Genomic DNA, 27485 nt, shown 5'->3' with positions numbered 1-27485 from the left:
CTTCCCATCCAACCTGATGGCGCTTGAGAGGTGCTGCAAAGAGGAATGGGCAAAACTGCCCAAAGATAGGTGTGCCAAGCTTATGGCATCATATTCAAAAAGACTTGAGGCTGTAATTGCTGCCAAAGGTGCATCCAGCGCCATAGGTAGGAGTATTGTGAATACTTATGTACATGTGATTTATTTTTTTTTTAAATAAAATTAACTAGCAAAAAAAATAAAAAAAATTTACACATTGTCATTATGGGGCATTGTGTGTAGAATTTTGAGGACAAAAAATTTATTCCATTTTGGAATAAGGCTGTAACATAAAAAGTGAAGCGTTGTGAATACTTTCCGGATGCACTGTATATACAATGTGGCCATAATTAACGTAGCCCTAGGCAGAATGCCACCAACTTTAGTAAAGATACTATTCCGTGAAAAACTTTACTCCTACCTATGGCGCTGTTCTAGGTAAAATGCATGAAAAATACCTACAAATGAAGAAAAGAATAAAACAATCAATATATTTATTTTTCTTCATGATAAAACCAGCTACAAGTTCACTAAAAAATAAAATGCTACTGGAATGGACTGTGGAACCGAGCACAATTAATCCTATGAACATGACAGATGGGTGGTGATGTCGGCAGTTGCCCCTTCAACGCTACCGATGACTTATTATATTAACCAGTAGTCATATATAATAAAAACTGAAAGGGAAAGTTGTTATGGACAGCTCTGTGTTTTATAGAACAGGTTGTAATTATGGCAGAACAGTCTAAATGCTGTTAACTACAGTAATACTGCAATCCGTCCAGTCGCCTTCGCTTCCTGGAACGCAGGTCTTCAAAGAATGTCTGGATGTCTTGTGTTTGGACCACCTGGTGGGACGAATAGTCTTAGTGAGATTCTTTGCAAAGCCTTAAAACACCCCAAAAAGGTGCGCAATGAACAGACAGACAAAACCTTACCTTCCCCTCCTCAGCAAATCTTTTCAGATAATCACTCAACTCCGACTTTAGGTCATTATATTCTGAAAAGAGAAAGGTCAACCATAGAAGTAATATCGCTAGAATAGTTTCAACAATAAAGCAATTAGGTAATTTTAAAACTGCGACATCAGCACAAGAAACTGCACAGCTGACACTTCTACTGGGTACACACTTGTTGACCTATCGTTAGATCAACCAACGATTTATTACTATTGCATCAGCGGGAGTGTAGACTGAACGCTGTAATTTAGACACATCCAGACATACAAGGTCGGCCGTGCAGCACAGTCGATGCAGATATAACTGTATGGGCGACCCGCCAACTGCCCCTACACTGGCTGCAGGGACCGCAGACAGACATCAACTGGGCGGGCAAATTTAAATGCCTGTCTAGTTGTGATGTAAGCCCAGACATTGAGCAGCCAATTAGCTAACACTTACCAGTCGAGTGCTCATATGGCAGATCAGCCTACTGACCAATCCATTGTGTAAGTGTGTACCCAGCTGAAGAGCAGAACTCTCAAATAGAACCTCCCTGCATTAGGAATGTCATCCAAAACGGACACATCATTGCTAATCATACCAGTCATTTGGGATGACTTGACACCTCTTTATATATATCAAAATGTATTGCTGATTTACAGGGTTATGAGCCAAACCTAGGCAACCAGAGCATACTGGAAAATGTAGTACAACAGCAGATGAAGAGCCACAAGTTACTAAAACCCAACTCAAACAGGAACATGATTATACTGATCTTACCACAGATGAGCTCCACCTGCTGGATACGGTTCATATTGCTAAGAGCTGTCATTAGGGGGTCCCTGGTTTCTCGTGCTTCCTCCAGTTTCCCCTTGTTCTCATAAGCCTGCACTGTGTCACTTTCATCCAACAGGAAGAGGACGTCCAGCTCTACATACATTTTCTACAAAGAACATACATTGTGTCTCATTTCCAGGGCTCACTTCAACATGCAACAAATTTAAAAAAAGAAAAACTTTAGCAATACCCACTTCAAAATATTTCAGTGACCAGAGAGCCCAGGTAAAGGCGCACAGGGCTGCCATCAGAAATGGTGGGGCCCGGTATTGACAAATTAGGCAGGGCCCCCCTCACCCCGGAGTATGGGGCAGAAGTGGGTGGAGCTACTTTGGGGGTGAGAGACAGGGAGGGCTGGACCTATTGGGGGCACAGATTAATCGTTCGTAAATTCTGTTATATTACTTGCTGTGCTGACATTTTTATTTGCATGTTTTTAATTTAACATATCTAAGCACAAGATGTTTTGTGTGTGTGTAAATATATATATATATATATATATATATATATATATATATATATATATATATATACACACACACACATACAACAAACAAAAGCCTCTGGTGCTTAGCTATATTAAATTAAAAACATGCAAATGTAAGTGTCAGCACAGCAAGTAATATAACAGCACTTACCCACATGTATGATATATATATACATACATACATACATACACATACATAAATTAGGCACTCCCTCCCTACAACAGAGCCCAAACTTACCTGGACACTCGGCCATCTCCGTGACTCTGGGAGCTCCCTCAGCGCAGAGTGATGTGCGGTACCGCCTGTCACTGGTGGAATGCACCGGCAGCTGCCAGAGAACAGGAGAAGAGTCTCGGTGGCATTTAACACATGGAGCCGGTCGCAAACCAATCACAGCTCGCGGAACGGCAGCCAGCCAATCAGCAGCGGCCGCTGCTGATTGGCTGGCTGCTGTTCCATGAGCTGTGATTGGCTCGCGGAACTGCAGCCAATCAGCAGCGGCTGACAGCCGTTCCGCGAGCTGCTGTGATTGGCTTGCGGACGGCTCCATGTATTAAATACCACCAAGTCACTTTACTTCTTTGGCTGCCTCCGGTGCATTCCAGCAGTGATGTGCGGTACCGCCCATCACTGCATTTCACAACTTCACACTTCCGCTACCCGGGCCCCCTCTCTCTGCGGGCCCGGGACTGGAGTCCCCGCAGTCCCCCCCTGATGGCGGCCCTGAAGGCACATATAAAACCATAATATAAATTAGGGGCTCCCATACATCTGTGGGTCAGGAGATACCCCTGCTAGCTGCTGAACATGGTCACACACCCGTAAGCCCGAATGAGGTAGATTTTACAGCAGACGTTATAAACAGCCCGATAAATAAGAGCGTGTCCTACCATGCACTCCTCACAGCGGCAGAGCTTGCTGCGCCAGTTGCTTGGCCAATAGGTTGCAGCGTCTTGTGCAGGTCCCTGGTGGTCTTGGTACTCCCGAAGTTTGCATGCTGTGCTGGGTTTAACTTCCTCCGTCTTTATGGAATGGGACCCTTCCTCATACTTCTAGAAGCAAATCAAACCAATCGTCTGTTTAATAAAGAGTCCAGTTATACCCACTTTTTGCACATTAAGCATTTTGCAGGCGTATAAAGCAAACTATGGGGGGAAATATTACGGTTTATCACAGCTACACGATTTTAGCAAAACACTGTATTGGGGGGACATTGGCAATATGATTCAATTGGAGTAAAACGTACCTAGCACTATAAGTGACAGGAAGTCTCATCAAATCTGCTGAGCTCTCTGGGTGATATAAAGCCCCATCCACTTACCCGTAACCCCACCTCACAATATATATTTACCTACTTGTAATTCTAGCTTAAACAGCTAAAATCGAGTGCACCTCCTACTGTAACACAATATATTGTCCATCAAAGAGAAAACAGGAATATAATTGGAAGGGATTTGCCCTGTACCAATAAAGCATCTACAAATAGTGCTTCCAAACAGCTCACCAGTGAGGCCCGCAGTGGGAAAAAGCTTTATTTCATTATACATTCTAAATAAAGCTAAAACGATACATAATAGTACATGCAATTCAGATGTACTATTATCACTGATCTGATGAGAATCTTAAAGACATCGGTCCAATAAAGTGCAAGCAGAAGGTCACAGTCCCCAGAGAACTGGAATTTTATACGCACAAGTGCCTGGAAACAGGCTAGACTGTCTCATAGGCCCCAAAAACAGCAGAGGGCCAGTTTTATGCTCATATGTTCATACGCCTACAGCGAGCAGGCCTCAATTAGTGCTCTGGCTGCAGCATTATATAGTGTCGCTATGTAGATAGTTTTAATAGGGAACATGAGACTATTCGTCTCTCTTTCGCTAATGTATAAGCATTATCCACTTAGGTTCCTCAGTGGAACCATCTAACTCCGGTGGTAGGGTTCTGGACCTCTCCGGTTTCTGTTTTGCCCTCTATCTGCAGAAGCTACTCGAAGTCCTGGGATTGGGAGCGGTGAATGCTCTGGTTTCTCTTGAGAGCAAATAAAGCTTTCACTTTTACTAAAGTCACTGAAGCAAACACAGTTGTCTGGGATTCTTCATTCCTGGGAAATTTTAACTTGGACTTCACGTCTCAAAACTCTAGACAATGTTCAGGGAGTTTGAGGCTTTAATTCGTACACAGGATAAAAGGAGTCAGACGGTCCCGATTCTGCACTTGTTAAAAGGAAATGGAAACCAATGGCGATTCCCTCTACTTGGTGGGTTTTCTAGATCACTGAGGCTGATACGCATCTGTTCCTCCTTAAGGAGAACGAGATGTGAAGAATGCCAGAGGCAGAGTAAATGATTACACAGATCTCATACACTACCCTAACTGACAAGCAGGGTGTGTGCTGGTACCTGACAATTTTACTGCATCATCATTACAGGTTTCTTGCAGCCTGCTATTTCTTCTGACCTCTTCCATTAGAGATAGCTCAGGCCTTAAGTTGGGGGCCACCTTAAAAAAATAAATACATTTACGGCTGGGGAGATTTGCCTTTTCATCCATCCTAGTCTGCTGCATCGTTAATAAGTAAAAAGAAAAGGCAGAACAGCTGGGAGAAGTACTGAGTGCTGGAAAACTGCAGGCTGAGTTTGTTACCTCTGGTAGCCTGGCAATTTCCAGATATGCGCAATCTGGAGGAGGCTGCCTCAGATGCCAACCTGGTCAGTGCTCTGGTTTCAGCTTTGCTTGTTAGGAACATAACAAAAGGACTTGTGTAGCCAATACGGACAGTAACACGGATGTTCTGTTTGGCCCAGAACTGGACATGTTCATCTCTCCTGCGCCACAACTACCTCTGTGGGCAAGATCTTAATCCAGAGGTCTTCAAACTTCTGGTGGACAGGTAGAGGTCAGCCGGATGTTGATAGGATTGTGTCTCGGCTGAATCAGATGTTGCAAAGCTTATGTTCCCAGACCGGAGACCCTGATACCTCTTCTTTTAGAATCTTCTTTGAGATTCTTCTCTATGCTACTTGTTTACTCAGGTGGCTTTCATACGATGCGTTCTTTAAAGAGTAAATAAAAAGAAAGCCCGGTTCATCCTAGTGGCACCAGATTAGCAGAGGTCTTGGTATTTGGACCTCCTCAGTATAGTGGACTCCTCTCCATTGTGTCTTCCAGTATCTTCTGACATCCGGCGTTACTTTGTTTGGCTAAACGGGATTGGCTGTTATTTTGAGGCTCAAAAAGGTGTCCACGATTGTCTGGATCACACCATGTTACAAGCTGTAAAACCTGTTTCTATCATGTATTATCAGAGGGTTTAGTGGATCTAAATTTCCAGGAGTTAATGGAATTTCTCTATTCCAACCATCAGGTTGGCCAGATTTCCCTTTTTTTTCTGCAGGAGATGGATACTGACATGCAACTGTGATCCTTAGAGGTCCAGGAGTTTCTGCGAGGTAGTTTTTCATATGGTGGCTCAAGTTAGCACTGTTACTGTAGACGTTACTGCAAGGTATACACTAAGTGTTCCACTGGGACCTTATTTTGGTTCTTTGACCCTTGCTGTTGGAGCTGTTTAAACTCTTGGGCTCATTGGATTGGAAGTATAGGACCTAGTAGTCCATCTTCTCCTGGCTATATCTTTCACTAGAAAGGTTTTCAGTACTTGGGAGATTTGTCCTGACATTATCCTTTTCTGGGTATTCGGGAGGATAGGGTGGCATTGATGGCAAAGACTGCATTATTGCTGTAGGCGATCTCAAAGTTTTCCATTAGATTAGGATTCTGTCTGTAGGCCAGAATCTTTCCTTGGTTGAAGAGGGCTCTCTTCATTCCTGGATATACACAAGAGCTTAGGATTTATATTCATCACACAAGAAATCTTTCAGTCTTTAATAAGATTCTTAAGCATGGATGGCCAGTTTGTAAGCTGGTGATTTACAGCCATTATCCATCTTTCTTACATTGGAGAAGATGAACAATTTACAACCAGAGAACAGCTCATTCTACTGTGGGAGCTTTGAGGATGGCGAGTCATACATGAGGCCTTCACTGGGCATTTGTGCACAATGCCCACCTGGTTGTCTGTGAGCCATTTTTCAAAGTTTAAAAACGTTTGCGTCCAAAGATGCAGAGTGTGGGCATATGGTGCCACACAGCCATAAAGCGCTCCCCTCCCTTGAGAACAGCTTTGGGACATGCCCTGTGTTCTTGTTTCCCCTATTGAATGTGGAGTAAGTGGGATTTTTGTACTTACCGTCAAATACTTTTCTCCGATTCCATGGAGGACACTGGATGCCCTCTTTAGGTTCATAATGTCCTTGTTTGGACACTGTACTCCGCGTCTCTGTCTTTTGGGATTTGTTAGAAAATAACTGAACCTTACTGGCAGCTGGGGTATAGCGGGAGAGGAACCAAGTTTCAGTTTTGAAGCTCCTCACACCACTAGCTATATCCTAGTGTTCCCCATGGAATTGGAGAAAAGTATTTTTCGGCAAGTACAAAAATCCACCTTCTGAGATAATGTGAATTATGCAATATTTTTTTTGCATAATGTGAATCAGTAAAACTTAACGGTACGGGGTCAATTACTTCCAACTATATTCCTCCCCCCCACTTGGTGCACAAGAGGTGCCCTTGTTATTTTTGTTCTTCAGATATTCTTGGATTGCTTTGTGGTCTTAATCCAAGTAATTTCACTAGGCCGCTCAAGGTTTGAGGTTGGATATTTGGACTTTTTTTCCTTCAGGTTGGCATGCAATCATAGTTGGTGAGGTGACCTTTCCCACCTGTGTCCAGTGATGTCACTTCCAGAGAGCTCCAGCATAACACACATCTACAGTCTCCAGACAACAAGAGATATGGTAAGAACTTACCTTTGTTATCTCTGTTTCTACGAAGTCCATAGGGTCCACAGGGTTGACCTTGGGGGTATATCTGGATCCATGGGCACCACGCAGTTAAAGCTTTAGCTGCTCCCAGGATGCACTTGGGTCCGTCCTCCTCTATACCCCGCCCCCGGCCACAGCACCTCAGTTGGTAAGCAGCCAAGGCCGGAGGAGGAGACTAAACAGAGAGAAGGAAGACTGGAACACACAAGAAACCATACTCACAGAAATGGGAGACGGAAAACCGGTGACCAGCCACACAGCCCATTTGAAGCCAGGTGCGTCAGGGCGGGCGCCCTGTGGACCCTATGGACTTCGTAGAAACAGAGATAACAAAGGTAAGTTCTTACCATATCTCTTGTTTTCTACTTCAGGGTCCATAGGGGGTCCACAGGGTTGACCTTGGGGATGTCCCAAAGCAGTACAACTAAGGGCGGGGACGCTACTGTGCTGAAAGGAGTACCCGGCGCCCAAAGGATGCATCCTGAGAGGCAAAGGTGTCAAACGCATAGAACCTCAAAAACGTTTGAATTGAAGACCAAGTGGCCGCCTTACACAGCTGAACAGCAGAAGCGCCACGTCTAGCAGCCCAAGAGGGACCCACAGAACGAGTGGAATGAGCCTTAACAGAGGCTGGCACAGGTAAGCCCTCCTGTGCATAAGCCTCACAAATAACGGAACGAAGCCAACGGGCTAACGTTTGTTTGTTGGCAGGCCAACCCCTCTTGTGAAAACCAAAGAGGATAAACAAGGAATCAGACTTCCTAACCGAAGCCGTCCGGTCTACATAAATTCTAAGCGCCCGGACCACATCTAAGGAAGTCTCACCAGCTGAAAGATCAGGGGACTGAAAAGCTGGCACAACAAGTTCCTGAGTAATATGGAACTTCGAGACCACTTTGGGCAAAAACTCAGGACGAGTGCGGAGCACCGCTCTGTCCTGGTGAAAAATCAGGAAAGGAGGGCGACAGGAAAGCGCCCCCAATTCAGACACCCTCCTGGCCGAAGCAATTGCCAGGAGAAAAACCGTCTTAAATGTCAGCCACTTGAGCTCCACCGCCTCAAGAGGCTCAAACGGAGGACCCTGCAGGACCCGTAGCACCACCGCCAAGTCCCAAGGAGCCACAGGAGGCACAAAGGGAGGCTGGATCCTGAGAACACCTTGGAAAAAGGTGTGAACGTCTGGTAGTATTGCAATCCGCCGTTGAAACCACACGGACAAGGCGGACACATGAACCTTCAGAGATGCAAGGCGTAAGCCGAGATCCAATCCTGACTGAAGAAATTCCAAGATCCTAGAAACTCGGAACACCTGAGGATCATAATGTCTGGACTCACACCACTGAAAGTAAGTGTGCCACACTCTGTGATAAATCCGTGCTGAAGCAGGCTTGCGTGCCCTGAGCATGGTACCAATAACCGAACTGGAGAAGCCCCGAGACCTCAAGACGGCTGTCTCAAGAGCCACGCCGTCAAAGACAGCCGACCCAGATCCGGGTAAAGGCAGGGCCCCTGAGACAACAGGTCCCGACGCTGAGGAAGAAGGTACGGAGCGTCGATGGAGAGGCTCCTGAGATCGGAGTACCAAGGACGTCTGGGCCACGCCGGAGCTACCAGCACGAGCATGCCGCCGTCCTGCTTGAATTTCCGCAGAACCCGAGGAAGCAGGGATATCGGAGGAAACAGATACGCCAGGTGAAACGTCCATTTCACCGACAGCGCGTCCACCAGACTTGCACCTGCGTCTCTTGTCCTTGACCCGTAAACGGGCAACTTGTGATTGTGACGGGAGGCCATCAAGTCCAGCTCCGGCAGTCCCCACCTGTCCACGAGTAGCTGAAACACCTCTGGGTGAAGCGACCATTCCCCGGGATGCACGTCGTGACGGCTGAGGAAGTCCGCCTCCCAATTGAGGACTCCGGGGATGAAGACCGCCGAGATCGCTGGAATGTGACCCTCCGCCCAAGTCAGGATACGAGACACCTCCGACATCGCTGCCTGACTGCGAGTTCCGCCTTGGTGGTTGATATATGCCACCGTGGTGGCGTTGTCGGACTGCACCTGTACCGCCCTTCCGTGAAGAGCGGGGCCAGACGACTGCAGGGCCCTGAATACTGCCCGCAGTTCCAGGATGTTGATGGGGAGAAGTGCTTCTTCCGCTGACCAACGACCCTGAAGCGACAAAGAGCCGGTCACTGCCCCCCAACCCCGGAGACTGGCATCCGTCGTGAGCAGGACCCAGTCCGGGATCCAAAATGGGCGCCCCTCGACCAGATGAGCTGTCTGAAGCCACCAAGCCAAAGATAGCCGAACGTCCGGAGACAACACCAGCACCTGAGAGCGGATCCGGTGAGGTAACCCGTTCCATCCTGATAGAATCAGCCCCTGCAGGGGCCGGGAATGGAACTGGGCAAATTCCACCATGTCGATTGTCGACACCATGGACCCCAGAACTCTCATAGCCGAATGGACCGACAGGCGGCAACTGCGTATCCGCAGCTGTAGGGAGGCGACCTTCTCCGGAGTCAGGAAGATCCTTTGCTGACGCGAATCCAGCAGGGCTCCCAAATGAACCATCCGCTGTGATGGAATCAGGGAGGACTTTTTCCAGTTTATCAACCACCCGTGTGCTTGCAGGCAAGCGATCGTCAGGTGGAGATGTTGAAGCAGTACCTCCGGGGAGCTCGCCAGCAACAGGAGGTCGTCCAGGTACGGCAGCAGCCGTACATTCTGGTTCCGAAGATGTGCGGCCATGACAGCCATAATCTTCGTGAACACCCTCGGTGCCGTGGAGAGACCAAAGGGTAGCGCCCGGAACTGATAGTGGTGTTGAAGGATAGCGAACCTCAGATACCGCTGGTGTGAAGATGCTATCGGAACATGGAGGTAGGCGTCCTGGATGTCCAGGGACACCATGTAATCCCCCGGTTCCATCGCCAGAATGATGGAACGTAACGTTTCCATCCTGAACTTGGGAACTCTGAGGAATTTGTTCAGAGACTTCAAGTTGAGGATAGGGCGATGAGAACCATTGGGTTTCTGCACCAGAAACAGAGACGAATAATACCCCGTCCCTCGTTGTGATAGAGGAACGGGAACAATGACCCCTGCTTTCAGCAAGGACTCTATAGCCTCCTGAACCTGTAACGCCTTGGTCTTGTCCTGAGAAGGACTTGTGCAGAAAAACTGGTGGGGTGGTCTGTGCCGAAAAGACAGGGCGTACCCCTGGGAGACCACTTCTCGAACCCAGGCATCCGTGGTGGTATTGTGCCAGCACTGGGCAAATAGAAGAAGTCGGCCTCCCACTCTGAGGTCCCCCAGAGGGAGGCCCGTCCCATCAGGCCGCAGGTTTATCTTCCTGCTTGGAAGAAGGGCGCCGAGCACTCCAGGCTTGCTTCTTGGGTTTAGAGGCCGTCTTACTCGCAGACTGTCTCGGGAAGGACTGACCTTTCGCCTTACCCTGAACCCGAAAGGAACGAAAAGCCGAACTCTGAACCTTAGCAGGCAGTGCCGCCGAAGGGAGGAAGGCCGACTTGGATTTAGCCAGGGTGTCCACTATTTTGTCCAAGTCCGGACCAAATAGTAATTCCCCATTGAAAGGTAAGGCCTCCAGACCTTTCTTTGAATCAGAGTCCGCTCTCCAGGACCGCAACCATAAGGATCGGCGGGCAGACACCGCTGCAGCCGATACCCACGAGGTCAGCAGACTAGCATCTAAAGAAGCTTCTCCAATGTAAGAAGCAGCGTCCCTCATTTGTCCCAACAACGCCCGCTGGACATCCGGAGCGTCGTCTGGGAAGGTATCTTCCAATGCATTGGCCCACCCCTCAATGGCCTTGGCCACCCAGGAGATGGCCATGGACGGTCGGGCCACCGCCCCGGAGAGGGAGTAAATAGACTTTAAGCAAGTCTCAACTTTCCTGTCCGTGGGATCCTTCAGCGAGGATATCGACGGTAATGGTAAGGTGGCGCCCCGAGTTAAACGGGTGACATGGGAATCCACCGCCGGTGGAGTTTCCCATTTTTTACAATGTGCCTCAGGAAAGGGGTAATTAGAAGCCAACCGCTTCTGAGGAAGGAATCTCTTACTGGGCGCCTGCCAAGCTACCGCCATATGATCAGTCAACTGATCCGACAGGGGAAACACCGCAGAAGCCACCTTAGTTTTTTTGAAACTAGGAAACTTCGACTTAGGAACCAGTGCCTCATCCTCTATAAGAAGAATAGCTCGCACCGCCCTAACTAGTGCTCGCACATTAATGGACGACTTGGTATCCATTTCCTGGACCGAGGCGTCCGAGTCAGTGTCATCAGGGACCTCCCCATCATCTGAGGAACCCTCTGAGTCCGATACCTGAGCAGCCCGTGTCATGAGTGGGCGTTTTGAAATCCTAGAAGGCATGTCAGTCTGCAACATTGACTGAAAAGCCGAGGAAGCGGCCGCCAAATTTTGCACGGAGTTGGAGAGCACATCCACCCATGGTGGAGGAGTCGCCATAGGGGCCTGAAAAGAAACCACAGGCTGCTGCGGCACAGGGGAAGCCTGTATATACATAGGCAACCCCGCATAGGGACCTACTGATTGAGACCCAGGAGGACTCCGCAATAACTGCGGGACACCCGGGGAATGGGGGATGGTCGGCTGGGGCAACGCCCTAGTAGGGAGAGCAGTCAGGACCGACAGACGGTCCGCAATAGACACCAGCACTTGAGAAAACATCGCCCACGGTGGTTCCTGCGCCAGAGAAGGTCTGGATGGGCCAGGAGCCACCTGGCATCGACTACACAGGCCATCCTGTGACAAATCCTCCCTATCTACTCCTGCAGAACAGCGTCCGCAGGAGGCCAACACCGGAGCCACTGAGCGCTCAACCTCCTCGTCTGACATGACAGAATATATTATATAGTCAAAAAATATATCTGGCAACAGGGCAGAAGAAAACGCACTCACCGGTGTGCTAAACAACAGCCCACAATACGGCACTGTGTAGCACACAACTGTATGTGACGGACCTCACAAATACGTGATCTATATAAGTGAGGTCAGTAGAAACGCCCCTCCCCCACACACCTGTAGGGCTTGTAGGAGAAGTAAAGGGACAGGTATAAGCTGACAGTAAGCGGAAAATAAGCACAGACAGGCAGCACTAGCAAAAGTCACATACCATGCAGAAGATATACTCACTGCACCTTTACACTACAATCAACCTGCCCAGATTCAGTGTCTGGGAGGGCTATAGTGCTGTGTACGCTGTCCTTAATCAGGGGAGAGGTACACAGGGGGACCGGTCCGCGTGCTCCCTGAAGATCTGCGCTGCCACTTGTAGAAAATGGCCCCCAGAGACCTCAGAGGAGGAGTGGCCGAGGAATCTGCAGCTCAGCGACGCCAGACTCCGTGCTGAAAGGCGCGCTGAGCTGAGGGGAGGAGCCGCTGACAGGGAAGGCTTCCTCCCCTGGCTAGCATATTAACCCCAGCGCTTGCCGACATCCCGCTTGCCATATATCCCTGGTGGTCTAGTGGTCCCCACGGGTTATTCCTCCTCAGAGGGGGAGCCCGCCGCCACCGCTAGCGGCCCCCGGTCTGTCCCCTAGGACCGGGGGCAAAGGACTGCATTTGCAGGCAAAACCCGCGAGCCGCCGCTGATCGGCGACTCGCGGCTTACCTTGTCCCCGGCGACTCCGGCAGCAGTCCAGGGAGGGACCCAGAGTCCGGCTAGTACGGACTCTGGCCTCCCGCCGCGATCCCCAGTGCAGTACTGGCGTTGCGGCGCCAGCGGGGAAGGAGAGCGGCAGCGTGGGCGTCTGCATAGACAGCCCGTCGCTGCCACACTAGAGCCTCTGTTTTAAAATAAAAATCTAACAGGCTCTTTTTTTTTTTTTTAAATAAAAATAGAAAGCTTTTGGGGGCTGCTCCTGCAGCCCCCCTGCGCAGGTGACCCGACTCCGGCCGGGCACCAACTTAAACTGAGGTGCTGTGGCCGGGGTATAGAGGAGGACGGACCCAAGTGCATCCTGGGAGCAGCTAAAGCTTTAACTGCGTGGTGCCCATGGATCCAGATCCAGCTATACCCCCAAGGTCAACCCTGTGGACCCCCTATGGACCCTGAAGTAGAAACTTCTGTTACTTATTCACTTATCACATACCCACCTCATGATGAGGACACTCCTGATTATCACCGAATTACATAATTACAGCATTATTCACAACCAACCATGTATAACAGTATAGAACCGGGCTCGACAAATACCGGTCACCATGGCAACCGAGATTTCCAATCTATCAACTGGATTTCGCAGTGGTGGCAATGGTCTGGTTCTTATATTTTACAAAAATTTGTCGGGCCCTAGTATAGAAGGGAAAAGTCACACAGGGATGCACAGGATACATAGAGAGAACAAAAAAGTACAAGATAGACAAATTATATTATATAAATTCTATAGGCATCTTATATATAAAATACCCCTGCACCGACTGGGATGAAATCAACGGGAAGGGGTCCAGTTGGATCCTGGGCGGGTTTTAGGGTCCCAGTCAGACCTCCTGTTGGTGTACACTGGGCAGAACTTTGACCCAGGGAGCCTGTTCCAGGCCTTTCACTGGATGGATTTAGATGAAAACTTCACAGAAGGGTGGCAATTGATTTGGGATGAAAAGAAATTTGCAGTGCGCTTTCTGGAATACACGAGCCTAGATAGGAGCTTGTAAGACTAGGAGAGGTCACCACTCTCCCATAGGAATAGGATAAGAATATAGATTAGCTTCCGCTCACCTTTTGAAATTAATGTTGCTGGGTGATGAGTGTGCAATAGTTAAATGTTGACAATAATAGGTACAAACTAAAAATCGATGATAAATGATATAGCAATAGCGGTCCAATAGTATAAAAAAATTTCTAATTTAAAAAAAAAAAAACTGAAATTAAGAATCCAGAAAAATAGAATTAAAGGAAAAACATAAATCGAGAGTATTGTATTCAGACGTCTGAAAGTTACTTTCAATAAAAGTTCCTGTTCAGGTGTGCACTCAATACAGCTAGTAGTTTATAATGATAGGGATTTGAGATATATATGCATCATCCGTAAGAGAACTTTACCCACATGCAGTTAATGTAAGAAGGCTGGCAGTCTCTCCCAGAGGCGGTGGGGTGGGCAATATAAGTGATAATATGAGATATGGTAAGAACTTACCCTTGTTATCTCTATTTCTACGAAGTCCATAGGGTTCCACAGGATACCTTGGGGTATAGGTGTGACGTCAGTCGCAGGGCACCAAAGAGTTAAGCTTTCAGCCTCCCAGGATGCACTAGGTCCCCCTCCTATACCCCGCCCCCGGGCCAAGGCACCTCAGTTAGTTACCAAGCCATAGGCCGGAGGAGGAGAAGGAAGAGAGAGAACAAAGATCTGGACACATACAAGAATCACATTCTCACCAGAGGGAGACGGAAAACCGGTGACCAGAGCAAAGCCCATCTGCAGCACAGGTGCGACAGGGCGGGAGTCCTGTGGAACCCTATGGACTTCGTAGAAATAGAGATAACAAGGGTAAGTTCTTACCATATCTCATATTTTCTACTTCAGGGTCCATAGGGTATCCACAGGATACCTTGGGGATGTCCCAAAGCAGTATCCTTTAAGGGTGGGGACGCTCCTGTGCAGAAAGGAGAATCCGCCGCCCGAAGGAAGCATCCTGAGAGGCGAAGGTGTCAAACCTGTAATACCTCACGAAGGTATGGACAGAAGACCACGTAGCAGCCTTGCAGATCTGAACTGCCGAGGCACCACGTCGAGCTGCCCACGAAGGACCCACAGACCTAGTGGAATGAGCCTTCAGAGAAGGAGGGACCGGTAGGCCTTCATGAAGATAAGCTTCAGAAATAGCCATACGGATCCAGGCTGCCAAAGTTTGCTTTGAAGCAGGCCAACCCTTTTTACGGAAGCCAAAGAGGACAAACAAAGCGTCCGACTTCCTAAACGAAGAAGTGCGGTCAACATAAGTCCTTAAGGCCCGCACAACATCCAAAGAGGCCTCACCCACGGAAAGACCCGGTGAGTTAAAGGCCGGAACAACTATTTCCTCGTTAATATGAAACTGGGAAACAACTTTGGGAAGAAACTCGGGCCGAGTGCGGAGCACTGCCCTGTTCCCATAAAAAACCAAGAAAGGGGGTCTACAAGAAAGAGCCCCTAACTCAGAAACACGTCTGGCCGAAGCAATGGCCAGAAGGAAAACAGTCTTAGCTGTTAGCCATTTAAGATCCACTGAGCCCAGTGGTTCAAACGGCGGTCCTTGGAGAGCCCTCAGGACCACAGCCAAATCCCAAGGCACCACAGGTGGAACAAAGGGCGGCTGAATGCGGAGAACACCCTGCATAAAGGTGCGCACATCCGGGATTGTAGCAATCCTACGGTGAAACCAGACAGATAGGGCCGAAACTTGTACCTTCAAAGAAGCAAGGCGAAGCCCATGATCTAGTCCCGCTTGCAGGAAGGCGAGAATCCGAGACAGACGAAACTCCTGCGGTGCATAACCTCTCGGTCGACACCACTGGAAGAACGTATGCCACACGCGATGGTATATCCTCGCGGAAGACGGTTTCCGAGCTCGTAACATGGTACGCACCACAGAGCTGGAAAACCCCCGGGACCTCAGCATGGCCGTCTCAACAGCCACGCCGTCAAAGACAGCCGAGTCAGGTCCGGGTGAAGGCAAGGACCCTGAGACAGAAGGTCCGGTCGTAGCGGCAACCGCAGAGGAATGTCCACGGACAGACCCTGAAGGTCTGAGAACCAGTGCCGTCTGGGCCACGCGGGAGCTATCAACAGGAGCGTCCCTCCTTCCTGTTTGAATTTCCGGATTACCCGTGGAAGAAGGGAGACCGGAGGGAACAGGTATGCGAACCGGAACGTCCACCGGACGGACAGAGCATCCACCAGAGACGCCCCTTCGTCTCTTGTGCGAGACCCGTACACCGGCAACTTGTTGTTGTGCCGGGACGCCATGAGGTCGATTTCTGGAAGACCCCACCTGTCCACCAGTAGTTGAAAAACGTCCGGGTGCAGGGACCATTCCCCCGGATGAACGTCCTGGCGACTTAGAAAGTCCGCCTCCCAATTGAGCACTCCCGGGATGAAGACCGCTGATATGGCCGGAAGATTGCGCTCCGCCCAAACCAGGATCCGAGAGACCTCTACGAGAGCCGCCCGACTGCGAGTTCCTCCTTGCCTGTTTATGTAGGCCACGGTGGTAGCGTTGTCCGACTGGACCTGCACCGGGCGACCCTGGAGAAACCGCTGTGCCTGCTGGAGAGCATTGAAGACCGCACGGAGTTCCAAGATATTTATTGGAAGCTCCGCTTCTGTCGGCGTCCACCTGCCCTGGAACAAGTGTGGACCCGAAACTGCTCCCCAGCCCCGAAGACTGGCGTCCGTTGTCAACAGGACCCAATTTGGAACCCAGAACGGACGTCCCTTGTTGAGGTGGGTCGTCTGTAACCACCACGTAAGGGACAGGCGAACCTCCTGGGTGAGCACAATCGTCTGGGACTTCAGAGACTGAGTCAGCCCGTTCCACTTGGACAGGATCAGGTGCTGCAGAGGTCTGGAGTGAAACTGGGCGTATTCCACCATGTCGAACACCGACACCATGGAGCCCAATAACCTCATCGCCGAGTGTAAGGACACCCGGCGGCTGTGCAGACAACTGCGCACCCTTGACTGTAAAGCAGAGATCTTGTCCTCCGTCACGAAGATCCTTTGCTGTCCCGAGTCCAATAAGGCTCCAAGATGCAGAATCCTCCGAGACGGGATTAGAGTGGACTTCTGCCAGTTGATTAGCCAGCCGTGCCGTTGCAGCAGTGCAATGGTCAGGTCCAAGTGGCGTAACAGGAGCTCTGGAGATCCTGCCACCAATAACAGGTCGTCCAAATACGGCAACATGCGGACTCCCTGCAGCCGCAGAGAAGCCGCCATGACCGCCATCACCTTGGTGAAAACACGTGGTGCTGTTGCCAGGCCAAAAGGTAACGCCCGAAACTGGAAGTGGTCGCTGCTGATTGCAAACCTGAGAAACTGTTGATGGCGCCAAAGAATAGGGACATGCAGGTAAGCGTCCTGTATGTCCAATGACACCAAGTAGTCCCCAGGTTCCAGCGCCAGAATGATGGACCGTAGGGTCTCCATCCGAAACTTCGGGACCCGCAAAGACTTGTTGAGTGCTTTGAGGTTGAGAATCGGACGATATGACCCATTGGGTTTCTGTACCAAAAATAGATTTGAATAGAAACCCTGGCCCCTCTGGGAGAATGGAACCGCCACTATAACTCCAGCCTGGAGCATAGTGTGCAATACCTTCCGCAGCTCCGTAGCCTTGTTCCGGTCTGATGGGAGACCCGTGGTGAAGAAGCGAGCCGGGGGTCTGTGCCGGAAGGAGAGGGCGTATCCGTGGGAAACCACCTCCAGAACCCAAGTGTCTGTTGTAGTGGTCGACCAACACTGGGCGAACTGTAGCAGGCGGCCTCCCACCCTGGGATCCCCCAAAGGGAGGCCCGGACCGTCAGGCCGCAGGCTTGTCATCTGGCTTGGGGGCCGGACGTCTGGTACTCCATGCCTGCTTCCGGGGCTTGACCGATTTCTTAGGGCCAGCCTGTCGAGGAAACGACTGTGGTTTGGGCCTGCCCTGGGCCCTAGATGACCGAAAGGACGATGGTCCCGAACCAGAAGGAGCAGCGGCCGACGGGAGACAGGCAGATTTGGCTGCCGCCAGCGTGGCCACAATCTTATCCAGATCCGGACCGAAGAGAACTTCTCCGGTAAACGGCAACGCTTCCAGACCTTTCTTGGAATCTGCGTCCGCCTTCCAGGATCGCAGCCACAAGGTGCGACGAGCAGCTACCGCTGCTGAAGAAATTCTAGACACCAGAGTACTAATGTCTAGAGCCGCCTCGTTGATGTAGGTGGCCGAATCACGGAGATTGCCAATCAACTCCGCCTGATCGGCCGGACAGTCGGATTCAAAAGAAGCCTCTAATGAATCCGCCCAGCGCTCCATCGCTCTGGCAACCCAGCAAATGGCCATAGCCGGCCGTGCTGCCCCCCCTGCAAGGGAATAAGCGGACTTCAGGCAGATTTCTACCTTGCGGTCCGTAGCATCCTTAAGGGAGGACATGGATGGCATCGGCAATGTGGCACTACGGACAAGACGGGTCACGTGAGAATCCACCTGTGGAGGGGATTCCCACTTCGCAAAATAATTATCCGCGAACGGATAAGCCACCGCCAGGCGTCTCTGCGGCTGGCATCTTTTGCCAGGTTGTTTCCACGCCTCCTCTAAATGGTCCACCAACTGACCCGAAAGAGGAAAGACTGTGGCATCGCCCTTCACATCTTTGAAAAAGGCATACTTAGATTTAGCCGCTGGGGGAACTTCGTCCTCAATCACCAAGGCTGTGCGGACCGCCCGAATAAGTCCAGGAATATATACTTTGGACTTAGCATCAGCGTCCTTAGTATGGAGAGGTTCCTGATCGTAAGGATCTAGAATCTCCCCATCATCAGACGTCCCTTCGTCATCCTCATAAGGAGCGGACAGAGACGCCACCGGCCTTTTAGGAGACCGCATCACAGACTCCCCTTGCAACACATCCGACAAGTGCTGTACAGAACTCGTCAGGGAGTTAACCCACGCTGGCTCCTGAGAACCCGGGAGCGGGGAAATAGGGAGACTGTGGGGTACCACCAATTGTCGTGGGAACCCCTGCATGGGTGACGACACCACAGACTGCTGGGACAAACCCATCGGAGTAAACGCGGGCTGCGGAGCTAACTGGCCCACTAAAGCTGTTAACGCCTGAGCGAAACAAGCCCAGGGCGGCTCCTGTACCGGTGCTGTAACCGTAATAGGCCGCGCCATGGACAAACACTGCCGGCAAAGGCCCTCCGCGCTACCCTCCCCCTCCGCTAACGGTACTTTGCACGTGGTACACTGTAGCCGGAGGGGAAAATCACTTTCAGACATGATGGCACCACGTATGTGACCTCTCTCACCAATTAAGTATTAAATAGGCGAGAGACCACCCTGCAGCACCGCACCGCAAGGGCTTTAGCAGAAAGAACAGGGACAGTAATAAAGCTGACAGTTTAGATGAAGAAAAGATTACAGGCAGCAGCGCTAGCACAGTCACATACAATGCAGAGAAATAACAATTCCTGCACTAACAGCGCTGATCACTCAACTACACAGACACAGGGCCTGGTAGGACACAGCGCTGCATACACAGACCTGACCACAGCGGAGGAGAGGTATGCGGGGGGACCCAGACCACGATGCTTCCGTCCAGCGCTTCCAGCAGCGTTCACCATGCGTTCTGGAGAAGATGGCCGCCGAGGAGCAGAGAGGAGGCTGGCCTGGGGGAGGAGCGCTGCCACAGGACCAGTCGGCAGCATGCAGAGAGGGCTGTGTGCAGCGGGGGAGGCGCCGGCTGTGAGACAGGGAAGGCGCGCTCCCCTGGCATGCATTTAACCCCTGGGACGCCGCAGCGCTACCGCTCTGCTGCGGTCCGCTGTCCCAGGGGGTAGTGGAAGCGCAGGTTGGTCGCCTGGCTCCACGCTGCAGCCAGTCCCCAGGGAGCCCCCTGCCTGGGGACTTAGGACCATGTGATCAGCGGGGACCCACCGCTTACCTCTGTCCCCCTTGAATCCGGCCATGGTCCGGAGCATCTGGGGTCACCGCTAGCTGTGACCCCAGACGCCCACCAGCATCCCCGGATCAGTACCGGCGTTCTGGTACCGGCGGGGTGTAGGGAAGACAGCATGGATGTCAGGACTGACTGTCCATGCTGTACATCCAGTTGTGCAGCCACAGCTGCATGAAGAATAAGCTTCAGGGGCTCTTCTAGCCCCCACTCCAACAGGTGCACCCGACTCCGGCCGGGCACCAAACTAAACTGAGGTGCCTTGGCCCGGGGGCGGGGTATAGGAGGGGGACCTAGTGCATCCTGGGAGGCTGAAAGCTTAACTCTTTGGTGCCCTGCGACTGACGTCACACCTATACCCCAAGGTATCCTGTGGATACCCTATGGACCCTGAAGTAGAAATACTAAACACCACTCTCAGAATATATGTTTGTCCCCCTTGTGTCTTTCCCTCACTGTCATTATTAGTCCCCATATAGTTAATCAGGATCCTTCCCGGTCTCTAAGAACACCTGTATAAACTATTGTTTTTTTTTTATATAAATTTGTATATTTTTTTATACATTGGACCATTATTGCCATCTCTTATCATCGATTTCATTTTTTTAAATAAATATATTTCCACAAATGTATATAGATTTAGTTTCTTATTCACCCTCCTCCCCTCCCTACTGTATTCATGTCAGTCAGTCTGTCTGTCCTTATTTACATGTATATTAAATGGGCTTAAATAAAATGTAATCACCATTTTTAACCTATTATAGTCATCATTTAACTATTGCACACTTATTATCACCCAGCGACATTTCAAAAGGTGAGCGCAAATTGATATGGGATGCCTAATGGCGTGGTTGGGATCCCAGTCGGACCTCATGGCAGAATGCACCAGCCAGAACTTTGACCCAGGGAGCCTGTTCTGGGGCTTCCACTGGATGGATTTGGACGACATCATATAAAAAAATAAAATATTATAAAAAAATAATACTTAACAGCTTGAAGATTTAAACCCAGACAATGCCAGGTACTTCAGCTAATGTATCTATAACAATGGTAATGCGAAGGATAATCCATTTTATAAAATCAAGTAGTGTGTGTCCCTGCTGAAGATGTCGGGGGCTCCTGGCAGTACCTGATTACAATTGGCACTGCTGGATGGGGAACTCTGCTTCTCCTCCTTCTTTACATCGTGTGGACTGGCCTCTCCCGGCTTCTCCTCTTCTCTCTTTATACCTGGATTATTCACGATATTGGCCGTTTCCTCTGGGCATTCATCAACTTTAATGTCCTCGTGGCCCGTGTCTGCTGGGATGATCTTAGTGACGCCAGGAACTGAAAAAGTGTCAGTAAGATATTTATAAAATGTAGAAATAATGGCTACATCTATATCAGTTACAAGACTATGGGTGACAATGACGTAACAGATCACCAGGTGAGGTACAGGTACAGGGCTGAAGCCAATGCAATTACAAATCAAATAAACAGTAATATAACAAACTCCTGATAAAAGAAGCCATGCTGATCCATCCCAATAATGACTGGGTGAGTCTATGCGGGGATTGGAATAGTGTCTGGTTTTGCATAAATTACCGATTTTCCGGCAGGATCAAGCAATTTGTCTTTTAGATAAAACTGGTTTTGTTTTTTGTTTTTTTAAATCCAGCAGAGAAGTTGTCTCTTTTGCAAAAATCAGACACCATTATATTCCCCCCTCTGTATATAAAATAGCTGGGTATGTTTTGCAGACGTTCATTATCTAGACAGGTAAAGAATGTCAACACCCACCGCCGTTCAGCCTAACACATTTCTTTTGTTGAAATGTTGACTGTTCACAGTATGGTGTCAACTTTTTGACTGTGGACATAATGGGGGAGATTCAATTCAACACGAATTGAATAGCGCCGGGAGCGAGCTCCCGGCGCTCTTCAATTCAGTGCGCTATGTGGTCGGAGAATGCCGGTTATAGCGCCTATCGCGCCTTAACAAGGGTGTTAAGGCGCATTAACTGGCATTCTCTGACCAAAGTGCCGGGCGCACGTTAGCGCCGCGCTAAGCAGAGAAACAGCTACGCACCCGGCACCTCGGTTGGATTCCTCCTCACATCCCCAGGGGGGTGCGAGAAGAAATCCTTAGCGTGCCCAAACAGTGCGGTGTATTGAATAGCTGCGAGAGCTCCCTCCCGCGGCTGTTCAACATCGCGTTGAATTGAATTCCCCCCAATGACTACATACCATTTAAGAATCGGTAAATAAAGGTTTGTCCTGTAGGATGACTGCCTGGATGTCATGAGCTGGGTGCAGGGTTTAGATAGAAACCCAGTGGAACTACAGCAAGGGTAGTGCTCCTCTACGGAGGCTGCATTACCAGTCAGTATGGGTCTTACCTCCTATCTTGGCAGAGTAAGCCCTGAGGAAGGAACATCGCCCCATACAGCCCGGACACGCCATCTCCAGACTCTCCACATGTTCAGGTGGAATTTCCCCGAGATGCTGAAACAAAGACAACGCAACACTAAATCCTCTCCCTGCCAACAGCAGGCTAAATTGTTTTACTGACAAATTCAACTACATACATAATATAACAAAAGAAGTTTAATATAGCATTTATGACATTCATATATAATCACTTCTAGTGTTCACTCTAGCTCCGGCGGCAGGCAGGTGCCGGAGCTAGAGAGGGCAACCTTATGCGCGCGCCTTGCCCGAAAAGGGGGCGTGGTCATGAAAAGGGGGCGTGTCTATAAGAGGCGCCCCCCTGTTCGTCATACTTGGGGGCGTGCCCGGCGCTTACAGACATGCCGGGCAGCCCCCAAGCACTGCAGAAAGGGAGAATAAATGCCGGGCGCACGCGCCCGACGTCTATTCTCCGGCGGTGACCGGGACACCGCATGTTTCTCCACCCGCGGGACACTGCGTCCCACGGGTCAGAACGGCACCCGCAGGCTGTGAGGGCAGGGTGCTTTTTCCCCTCCAGAAGGAGGGCAGGGCGCCGCACCCCGCTAAAACAGCCTAGCGGGAACACTACACTTCAAAATGTTACTTCAGTATGTAAATGGTTTAGATTTGATGTTACATGACAAAACAGGGAGAAAATTAATTCCACATTTCTAACATTCACAGTAACAAACAGACCAAACACCAGCAAAAGGATTTTAAACAAGACCCAGTAAGAAAACCAGTAAAGCCAATCAATCCCAGAACTCACCCGTCCATGGAACCAGTCTTCACAAATAATGCACTGAATCATCTCATCCGGGGTCTAAAAGAAAAAACTATATTACATATATGTATTATCTTCCAAAATAAAATCACCTTAACAACTCCCTATCAGCACCTAACAACAGGAAAGCAAGCAGTGACCCCCACCGGTTGTTGTGGAACTATCAATCCCAGCATAACCTGGCAGTCAGAGGCATCCTCAAGTTCGACTCACCAGTACAACTGATGACAGGGGGAGGGAGAGAGGGTACAAAGTACTAGAGCTGAAGCTGTGGCTGTCCCTTGATTTAGGAACGGAGGTGATCAGGAATTGTTAAAGAACACAAGCCGAATATAAAAGCGGAGGGCACAAAGCCACATGGTGACTGCCTTAGAAAAACTGACCACTGGGACAGGGGTTTTTAAAAGGAGTGATGGGGTCAGGTGTACTTCCATTACCCTGCCACCTGAAGGATGCGCATTACCCGCCATGTGCACCCCCCTATTGCAGGAGGAAAGGGGGTTTGTACTAAACTAATTTGCTGGTGTGGACGTTGTGATTTCACTCTTTTCCACCAAGCAAATGTATAGCTCAACAATTCCAAGAAGCAGGAGCAGCGTCATTTTCCAGGGCAACTCCCAAAAACAAATGTGGGCATGCACCTAATGTAGGAGCGAGTCAGACAAGAGTCCTGCAGAAACCTTGCTGCGGGGAATGTTCTTTCCAGCTCATACACGAGACCCACAGTGCCCCTACAAGAGTCATGCCCAGCAGTTGGTTATCAGCAGTCACTCAATAAGCCTGGCTCATACAACACAGGCTGCATAGACGGAATTGGTATGAAACACCGATGGACGGGATGCCGGCTGTCAGCACACCGACAGCAGCATCCCAAAGGTTCAAATCCCGACAGGGGAACGGGAAGTAATGCTCCCCAGTCCTATTTACCCCCTAACCCTCCTTTCCTGTACCCTAATACTAACCCTCCTTACCCCGCAGCCTAACCCTCCTGGGAAGTGCCTAAACCCTCCCCCCTTATTGCCTAACTAACACCCCCCCAGTGGTGCCTGAACCTAACCTCCCCCCTACCCTGAGCCTAACGCTAACTCCCCCTAGGGCACCTAAACCCAAGTCCTTCCCCCCCACGGCTGATACCTTTCCATAGTGCCCTTACGATCAGGATGCCGTCTGTCGGGATCCCAACGTCGGCATCCCAAGTCATGTCAGAATTTTGGCGCCTGTGTTGTCTCGGCGTTTGGGAATCCGATGCCGGGGTTCCGGCAGACGGTATCCTGCTTGTCGGGAACCTCACCGCATCCCGTGTAGACAACACTATTAGAAAAATGAGTGATAACACAGCCACCTATTGCTTACAGTAGAACGCGATAAGAAAAAAACATCAGACCATGGGAGGAAATCGCAAAACCCTCTTTAAAGCACTGTTCAAAGGGTAACGCCACCAGGCCTGACCGTAAACAAGAATCCGTTTGGGAAAACCGCTGGAGATGGCGGAAGCTACAGGACAGGGTTGTGATATATATATATATAACACATACATACATACACACACTACTACAGCAAGAGAACACTACAAGGGACACACTATTCGCCACACTGCTCACCTCATCTTCTGGGTCGGGGTAAGGCCTTTTGCAGGTGCAGTACAAACCAAAGAAGTTCTCATTATATTTATTGTCTGTGTTAAGTTTCTCCTTCTCCTAAAGACAAAACAAATAATCATATTATACATGGACACTTCAGGTCCACACAGGTAAGGTACAGCTTCTCTGCTATGTCACAGTCAGGAAAGAGCTGTGTAATGACGAGTGTCACTCCCATGTCTGCAGGATCCTCAGTGGACTGAACAGCATTCACCTAATAATGACACATTGGGGGATAGCCTATAAATGTGGGGGGGGATGTACTTTAACTTTCCTTTGCTATCATACAAAAACTTTGTCTCATGCGGTTCTGTCAAAGGTGCTATAACAGTCTATACTAAACATGGATATATAATGCGTGTGCATCTTGGTGCAGAAATTAAACACCTATATACGTACAGGAAACAATTTGCACTTTAAGTGTTTAAATTTGTCATTTCCACAGTCGCAGCGAAAGTTCCTGCAAAGAATAAAAATAATAATTATGAATATTTAAGAAGTTGGACACAGGTTCTACCAGCAAATAAAAGGGTGGATGCAATGCATACCTCTTTGTATACAGCTCAAACAGATCGTGGCCTTCATGACACGTGTAGGAGCACGCTAAGCAAATGCCGGCAGGCTCTTCTTTATCTGGGGTGCATGTGCTACACGCATACAAGGCCTGTCTCTTCACATAGCTCTATAGAAACACAATAGGGAGCTGCAATTAGGATACACAGTCATGCACAGCTGATAGACACTCTGACCGCAGGAGAGCCCCTCAGGGCACAATATGGTGTTATGGTCTGTAAGCGCAAGTATCCAGGTACAGCAAGGCACCAGAGATCCAAAGTTGGGGGGGGGGCTCTGGTATTAGAGGATCCTGGTCAGGAGGGGGTTCTCCAGTATTAGTATCCTGGCCTAGAGATTAGATGAGTCCCTAGTATTAGAGAATCACAGTCAGGAGATGGAAGGAGGGGTTCCCCAGTATTAGAGTAACCAGCCAGGCTCCCCAGTATTAGCTTATCCCGGTCAGGAGATGGAGGAATGGGGGTCTCCAATATCAGTGTTTCCTGGTCTGGAGAAGGGGGGTCCACGGTATTAGAGGATCCCGGTCTGGAGAAGGGGGGTCCACGGTATTAGAGGATCCCGGTCTGGAGAAGGGGGGTCCACGGTATTAGAGGATCCCGGTCTGGAGATGGAGGGAGGGGGTCCACGGTATTAGAGGATCCCGGTCTGGAGATGGAGGGAGGGGGTCCACGGTATTAGAGGATCCCGGTCTGGAGATGGAGGGAGGGGGTCCACGGTATTAGAGGATCCCGGTCTGGAGATGGAGGGAGGGGGTCCACGGTATTAGAGGATCCCGGTCTGGAGATGGAGGGAGGGGGTCCACGGTATTAGAGGATCCCGGTCTGGAGATGGAGGGAGGGGGTCCACGGTATTAGAGGATCCCGGTCTGGAGATGGAGGGAGGGGGTCCACGGTATTAGAGGATCCCGGTCTGGAGATGGAGGGAGGGGGTCCACGGTATTAGAGGATCCCGGTCTGGAGATGGAGGGAGGGGGTCCACGGTATTAGAGGATCCCGGTCTGGAGATGGAGGGAGGGGGTCCACGGTATTAGAGGATCCCGGTCTGGAGATGGAGGGAGGGGGTCCCAGTATTAGAGGATCCCGGTCTGGAGATGGAGGGAGGGGGTCCCAGTATTAGAGGATCCCGGTCTGGAGATGGAGGGAGGGGGTCCCAGTATTAGAGGATCCCGGTCTGGAGATGGAGGGAGGGGGTCCCAGTATTAGAGGATCCCGGTCTGGAGATGGAGGGAGGGGGTCCCAGTATTAGAGGATCCCGGTCTGGAGATGGAGGGAGGGGGTCCCAGTATTAGAGGATCCCGGTCTGGAGATGGAGGGAGGGGGTCCCAGTATTAGAGGATCCCGGTCTGGAGATGGAGGGAGGGGGTCCCAGTATTAGAGGATCCCGGTCTGGAGATGGAGGGAGGGGGTCCCAGTATTAGAGGATCCCGGTCTGGAGATGGAGGGAGGGGGTCCCAGTATTAGAGGATCCCGGTCTGGAGATGGAGGGAGGGGGTCCCAGTATTAGAGGATCCCGGTCTGGAGATGGAGGGAGGGGGTCCCAGTATTAGAGGATCCCGGTCTGGAGATGGAGGGAGGGGGTCCCAGTATTAGAGGATCCCGGTCTGGAGATGGAGGGAGGGGGTCCCAGTATTAGAGGATCCCGGTCTGGAGATGGAGGGAGGGGGTCCCAGTATTAGAGGATGCCAGTCTGGAAATTGGGGGAGGGGGTCCCAGTATTAGAGGATGCCGGTCTGGAAATTGGGGGAGGGGGTCCCAGTATTAGAGGAACCCGGTCAGGAAATTGGGGGGAGGGGGTCCCAGTATTAGAGGATCCCGGTCAGGACATGGAGTGAGGGGTGTCCCCAATATTAGGGGGTCCTTGTCAGGAGATATGGGGGGGGGTCTCCAGTATTGGGAAATGTCTGTATTACAGGAGCTTGTTGCAGAGGGTTAGGTATTTGGGGATCTCCTCGTTACCTCGGGGTAAGAGCACTTCTCGGCGTCGCTTCCCGCCAGCACGGCGCTGGCCTCATCCTCCAGGGCATCGTCCTCCTCCAGCACATCCTGCAGGCACAGCACCGGGTCCTCGGCAAGCGCCTCCTCCGCGCTCAGCTTCTCCCGCTGCCCATCTTCTGCCGCCATCAGCCCAGAGAGAGGAGGAGACACAGAGACAGACACTTCCGCTGGCGGCGGGCGGAACTAGTCAGCGCGGGCGGCAGCCTGTG

At 50.4% G+C, this 27485-nt stretch overlaps 1 protein-coding gene across 1 annotated transcript; it reads right to left on the bottom strand.

The window, feature by feature from the left end:
* Positions 1–495: 495 nt before the first annotated feature.
* UBR7 (ubiquitin protein ligase E3 component n-recognin 7) lies at positions 496–27485 on the bottom strand. The gene is made up of 11 exons (XM_088462984.1): positions 27238–27485; positions 25258–25391; positions 25109–25169; positions 24671–24766; positions 23055–23108; positions 22234–22339; positions 20983–21182; positions 3175–3336; positions 1740–1902; positions 957–1018; positions 496–866 (listed from the first exon to the last, which is right to left on the bottom strand). Exons 1-11 carry the CDS (start codon positions 27400–27402, stop codon positions 774–776), a joined length of 1296 nt encoding a protein of 431 aa, XP_088319110.1. The 5' UTR covers positions 27403–27485; the 3' UTR covers positions 496–773.

This window comes from Taudactylus pleione, unplaced genomic scaffold (assembly GCF_031769625.1).
Source record: "Taudactylus pleione unplaced genomic scaffold, aTauple2 ptg001303l, whole genome shotgun sequence".
Lineage (NCBI taxonomy): Eukaryota > Metazoa > Chordata > Amphibia > Anura > Myobatrachidae > Taudactylus > Taudactylus pleione.
Note: the sequence above shows the minus strand (reverse complement) of the source record. Positions and strands in the feature narration are given on the sequence as shown.